Source organism: Triticum aestivum, chromosome 3B, assembly GCF_018294505.1.
Source record: "Triticum aestivum cultivar Chinese Spring chromosome 3B, IWGSC CS RefSeq v2.1, whole genome shotgun sequence".
Classification (NCBI taxonomy): Eukaryota; Viridiplantae; Streptophyta; class Magnoliopsida; order Poales; family Poaceae; genus Triticum; species Triticum aestivum.
In genome coordinates this window covers 674,733,955-674,740,210 of record NC_057801.1, presented here as the reverse complement: position 1 = coordinate 674,740,210, position 6,256 = coordinate 674,733,955, and the positions used below count along the sequence as shown (strand labels likewise).

At 43.5% G+C, this 6,256-nt stretch overlaps 1 protein-coding gene across 1 annotated transcript; it reads right to left on the bottom strand.

Annotated features, from left to right (window-relative positions):
- Positions 1-572: 572 nt before the first annotated feature.
- Positions 573-5,853, bottom strand: LOC123071648 (uncharacterized). The gene is made up of 14 exons (XM_044495228.1): positions 5,511-5,853; positions 4,895-4,950; positions 4,596-4,770; positions 4,245-4,346; positions 4,056-4,127; positions 3,343-3,459; positions 3,183-3,260; positions 2,449-2,511; positions 2,243-2,339; positions 1,917-1,995; positions 1,619-1,827; positions 1,306-1,451; positions 1,087-1,209; positions 573-959 (listed from the first exon to the last, which is right to left on the bottom strand). The coding sequence occupies exons 1-14, from the start codon at positions 5,598-5,600 to the stop codon at positions 813-815; spliced, it is 1,554 nt and encodes a 517-aa protein (XP_044351163.1). The 5' UTR covers positions 5,601-5,853; the 3' UTR covers positions 573-812.
- Positions 5,854-6,256: the final 403 nt, after the last annotated feature.

Genomic DNA, 6,256 nt, shown 5'->3' with positions numbered 1-6,256 from the left:
CGGAATCCGTCGGCGTCCAGATCGAGGGGGCGACATGAAGCATATTGACATTTTAGAGCTCGAAGAACAGCAGTGCCAACCACCTTTATTCCAGCCAAGCACGCCCACCAGCCATCCACCGGTAACGGCTGGGCTTCGCCCCGGCCGCACCCTCCGACGGCTGCGAGGAAGGAGTAGGGAGAAGGGGGCCTAGCGGAGGAGATCGGCGAGCTCTACCCGGCCGCCACGCGGCGGCACGGGAGGGTTAGGTCGACCAGTGAAGAAGTTATGTGCTTGCTTCTGGCAGATTTTGTTGAAAACATGCACTAAAATTAAAGAATTGACAGGCTTGTTTTGTAAAACGCCACACCCCTAAACTAATTCACAACTGTCATGTTTGCCAGGCATTGACATCCTAAAACTTATCAAACTGCAAAGCTGAACAAAGCAGAATCGGATTCGCCCAACATAAAATAAATTTTTTTGTAAGAAAATTTCTGATATATTCATCGACTTTTAAGGTGGTACAAAGAACTAGAAGATTAAATTTCACGATGTGAATAAACAGGACAAAACAACGACAAAAAGACCAGTATGGAACATTTTCACTTCTTCAATCAATCTGCCAGTTACACATCTGTAATGTTACAAGAACTACTATGAGGTGCAATCCTTTTAATTAATGCCTGAACAACTGAATCCAGTAAGAATGAGAGACCCTACCATTACCAACCAATAAACAATCAATAAACCAAAGGAGAAAGAAGAAGAAGAAAACACAGGTGTACAACACGACGCCCCACAAAATTGAGGACAGGAATCCACTGGCATTCTCAGACATCATACTTCTTCGGCTGGTGCCATTGCGCTAAGCTTATGGACAGGTAACCGAGCAATGACTTTCCAGCAGGGTATGTCTTCTTGCCATACAGATGCTTCCCACCAAGATCGGTGTACTTCGAGCTGTTCTCCCTTTCAATCTGCGGAACCATTATAACCAAGTGAGGCATAGAGCAACAAACGACATTTTGCCACGTGAATTCAAAGAACGATTGCAAAGGAAACAGCTTTAAGGTACAAGTGAAATGTTCAGACGATGTTGTGTACCTTGCTTATTTTCCCATCTCTCAGGTAGTACCTGATACCAGACCAATTGATTGATTGGGAGAAGTGAGACCGGATGGCAGATATCGGATAGAGGAAATTGTCTACTAACACGGCGACGAACACCTGAAATTGAAGTCCAACCAAAACATGGTTCAGTAAATCATGACGACACAGGTGCCTGAAACTCAAATAAGTTGGTGCTTTGGAAGAGGCACTTACAAGCCCCCAGTTATATGAACGAAGGGAGTCTTGTGGACCTTCTGGAGACAACATGTTGCAGAGTTGGATCTCAACTCTCGTCAAATTCCACATTGAAACAAGTTCAGTGAGAGTGCATATTAACAAGAAGCTCACTAGTTTCAGACCTGAAAGAATATGGCACCACATGAGAAATCTCAACCACAGGCGGGTGTAGGTGTATTGGTTACTACAGTTTATAACACTCAATAATTAAATACAGTTCATTGTATTGACTTTCCACAGAATAACATTGGATCTGAAGTGATGAATATTGGAGAGACAGGGCACTGACCACAAGATGAGCCAGCTGCTTCCTTTACAATTGCGCTGTATGGTGCTCTAAGAGTAGTCGCAATATGTACCAAAGCCATAACATAGGGACAAACAAATCCCCAAGACAAATAGAAATGCACACCAAATAGTGCACGGTTCATTATCCAGTTGACCTTTGATACATACGATTCAAGAACAAAAGTTTGCTTCCTCAGATAATTCCAGTATCTGCACGGAAAATATGGCATGCATATAAAATGTGAAGTTAGCTGAATGCAGATGAGGTGAATTTGTTTCTAATGTAAGATCTGCAATACCTGGAGAAGCTGAGATCACTTGCAAGAGGATGTGGAAACACAGCAACAGGTGGTGAAGTTATGAGCCTTTTATGTTGCCCTGTATAAAGGATGCACTCAAGTTACTTGTAATTTTTGTGTGTTTATAATACATTGTACATCCACAATTTAATACAGGCAAAAGCCAAAAATCTCAAATAGAAAAAGGATAAATGGTGTTATACAGTGACTTTGAGCATGTAATGTAAGGCTAACATTGTATACATTATCAACACTAATTTCCATTGCTAATGTAACGTTTATAGCTATGCATCAGAAAAGACATGATTCCTTGCTCAGAACATTACCAGCGATTGCAGCCAGGGTCATATCATCTGAGTAACCACCATTTTTTAGTGCAGTGACTAAACCATACAGGTCTTGCCGGAAATCATCAGCATGCATCTAAAATAAACTTGTCTTAGAAACAGCGCAGGTTCAAATCAAAGTTTATAAAGAGCAAGAACTGAGGTTTTTTTTTTTTGGAAGATAGCAGCCTACAGCACACACTTACCATCATACAGCCACCCCACAAAAAGAAAGTCCTCCCACCAGTTGCAAATCCAATCGAACAGGGCTGCAATATGACCATTTTCAGTAAATTGCAAGGTGAGCAAAAGGGAAAAATCAGTACAGATAATGTACAAAGCTAAATAACAAGCTAACTAGCAATGAAGCTTACATTGACACAATTGGATGTGTTTAAAGAACATAATTAGTGCAGACAATATGAGCACCCTTGTTACGGAAACTTCTAATCTAAGTACATAAGCAATCCCACCAATTACTAAAGGGGCAACAACAAAGATACAATATCAAATTTTCAGATAAAATTGCATTACTTTCTTCACTTCATTTTTAGTTACTGGCAGTTTTCATTGGTTTATAAGAAACCAAAGAAGTCAAATATCTCAAAAAATTCAACAGAGATGGCGAATAACGATCATACTCCCTCCGTCCGGAAATACTCGTCGGAGGAATGAATGTATCTAGATGTATTTTAGTTCTAGATACATTCATTTTTATGCATTTCTCCGACAAGTATTTCCGGACGGAGGGAGTACAATCTTCAAAAAAGAAGGTAAAACAGAAGGCAATAAAGATGTGTTATCCTCAACCTGGTGTTCGTACCATTCATAAACCAAACCCCTTATCTACAGCATGATGTAAATTCGCATTTTGCACTACATAGACCTTCTATTTTATAAATTTTGAAGGATAATCTTCAACGGTGAAAAACCAACATACCATGTGATATTCATATATGCAATAGCTTCCCAAGCTGCCAGAAGGTAAGTCAAGGGGGTATCCCGTTTGGATAAATATCTGTAAGATGCAAGAAAAACCGCCCTGTTAGGAAGGTGAGAAGGATGAAACGGGATAAAGGAGAGTGCCAGAGCAAGCATACCTCAGGGTTCTTCTCCATTTCTTTTGTGAGAGCTCCGACTGTCCCAGGGTGCAGTCTGACATCATCATCCAGAAATAGAACATATTTGCTGTCCTTGTGCATCTTTTCAACACCAATCTGTTTCAATGGATGAACATAAGTCCATTACCCTGACACCTCCAATGGGCTTGTTTGGTAAACAGATCAGAAGATAGTCCTATGACAGCTCCATAAAATGACAAATGTCTTTCCTTGAATTTCTGATTCAGTATCACCATCATGGATCAATGTACGACTCCGAAGGGTTACTGTTTACCAATTTTTATGTTCTCGTGCACTTTATATGAAGGGGGTGCAGGGGAGTGCATGTGTGCCTACTAAGACCCAAGATAAATTTCATCAAGGTTTCTTCTCAAAATTAAGGCAGTTTGACTTCATCTTACATAAAGACAGTTTTGTTATCAAGAGACGGAGGGACCAATCTAGAGCGTGTTCATGCGTAAAAACAATTCGACTCACTGAAATTACTCAGCGGAATTTGAGCACAATCTGAGATGTTAACAATGTTTCCCATCAGGGGAGGGAGGAGACTCAGTGTGAGCCCCGAGCCCTCTATATTTCTGAATGTCAATAATAGCGTTGCTAGTGTAATAAACTAATAATTCATAGCGCATTCAGATTCATGAGCTAACCAAAACATTCATAAAAAGGTGGGAGTGAAGTCATTCACTTACTAACTGATTATGAATTTTCTGGCTACACGTTGTTGAAAACCCAGCTACAACGACCTTTGCGTCCAATTTGTCCTGAAAATCATATAATTCCAAAAGGTTACAACTGAACTGATGAAGAGTGGTATAGACAGATGAGATGAACTACTTGGTAGAATAAGATCATTAAATGCTACCAGGGCTTTCACTTACCTTGTACTCTACAATCAAACGGGAGACGGCACGATAAGCTGGATCGTCTTTGCTTTCTACTACGAACAAGAACTCCAATGGCCCCCCATAAAGAGATGTAATCTGTGTTATTTAAGAGTGTCAATAGAAAATTAATAATTAATACTATATGCATGAATGTGTATAAGGGTGTCAGTGGCAAAATAATTAATTGTACTATATAAACTACTCCCTCTGTCCGGAAATACTTGTCATCAAAATGAATAAAAGGGGATGTATCTAGATGTATTTTAGTTCTAGATACATCCCTTTTTGTCCATTTTGATGACAAGTATTTACGGACGGAGGGAGTACACCGCAGTCTGACTGTACCTGAGTTCTCCAATTTTGCAAATTGTGTTCCCCAAAGCCCTTCAAAGGCATGACTACAGAGACCATAGGTAATTTCTGCTGGACAGAGTGCTCAAGCTCATCTACGTCATCACAAAGAAATGCAAAACTATGTCCAGATGCCATTTTGCGCCGCATCTTGCGAATTTCCTTTTTTCTGGTATAAGAAACCATCAATTGCATTTCGCAAAATAAAGTCAAGTTGCTGCTGGATTTGTGGCACTCAAAACATAGCCAAGATTTTTTTAATACAAAAGTGCTTTTCTGAAGGTCCCCAATACCTGACCAGTGAAGCAACAGCCCAACCAAAAGCAAGTAGTAAGCAGATACAGCACCCCTACATAAATTGTGGGAAACTGCATTAGAAATCAGAAGCAAGCCACAGTGTAAATTGTGAAAGTATTCAGCATCAGACGAAAATCTAAACTTTAACCAGTCATGTTCTCATCTACACTCCAAATGGATAACAAGGCCACGCAGACAAAACAAGTAAGAAAGATCGAGATCGACATTGCTTGTCCAAACGAAACCGACAAAGACGGTAAAGCTTATGCTACTAGACGGATATACATTAAGTACGTGTAGATTTGCCGGCCTGAGACGTGGAAGATATATCACAATCTTCCAATTGCGTCACTCCCAAAGCATGGCAACCAGAGATGCCTTGCGGTTAACCACTGCGAGAGCGAAATCTAGCAACTTCCCCACGGTAAGTTACAACTGGTGCCGAGCGTAAAATTCTCCGCAGGAAATTACCCATTAGAAAGTACCAATAGTAAAAAATATTTGAAAAGAAAAATCCGCGCTTTACCCGGCCACGGAGCAATTCCGCGGCGCCGCCACGAATCCACCGAAACGAGGGGAGCAGGCGAGGGATTGGGGGGAGGCGGGCCTCACCTGGATCTGGAAGAAGACCGCGACGGAGCTGCAGAAGGCGCGGCTGGCGGCGGCGAGCATCGCGTCGGCGGCGGCCTCCATTGCCGCCATTGCCGCGGCGGCGTCCCCTACCCCTGGCGCTTCCGCCGCAGCGGGCGCCTGCCGGAGCTCCTGGGCGGGCCGCGGGGCCGAGAGGGGAGGGAGCGGAGAGGCCGCGTGGGACGGAGCGGTCTCTCGCTGGATCTCTGGCCTGGAGAGCGGTAAGAAACCGAAGGAGAAGAGAGAGCTAGGGTCCCCGGTCGCGTGCGAAATTTGTATGTGCGCTTGCGGCCAGCCAGCGCTGAATACTGCTGTGCGTGTGCTGTTTGACGTGGGGTTTTCTTTCTTCTCTTGCGGGTTAACCAATCTGGGCTCGCTGGTCTTTGGGATCAGGGCCGCCTCGCTTCTGCCCCTGGGCCCCACCCTGTCCCTCCGTTTTGAACCGGGGCTGCGATGCTACGGGTACACCGCGTCTGCGTACACGGAAGTGCTGTGACGCGAGGGACGAGAGGGGATAAGGTGAAATGGTCGCGCCACGAGGTTCGATCCGACGGTTAAGAATTATGTTATTGCGTGCGCGTGTGTAAGAGATGACTTGCACGATATATGTTGCATCAAACACGTCTCACCAAAATGTTGCTGGTTGGCTATCGCGATGGGTGGATATCGCGTGGTCGCAAACCGATGGAAGGGGCCAAAGGGAGCACCGCGGGCAACAACGCATACTA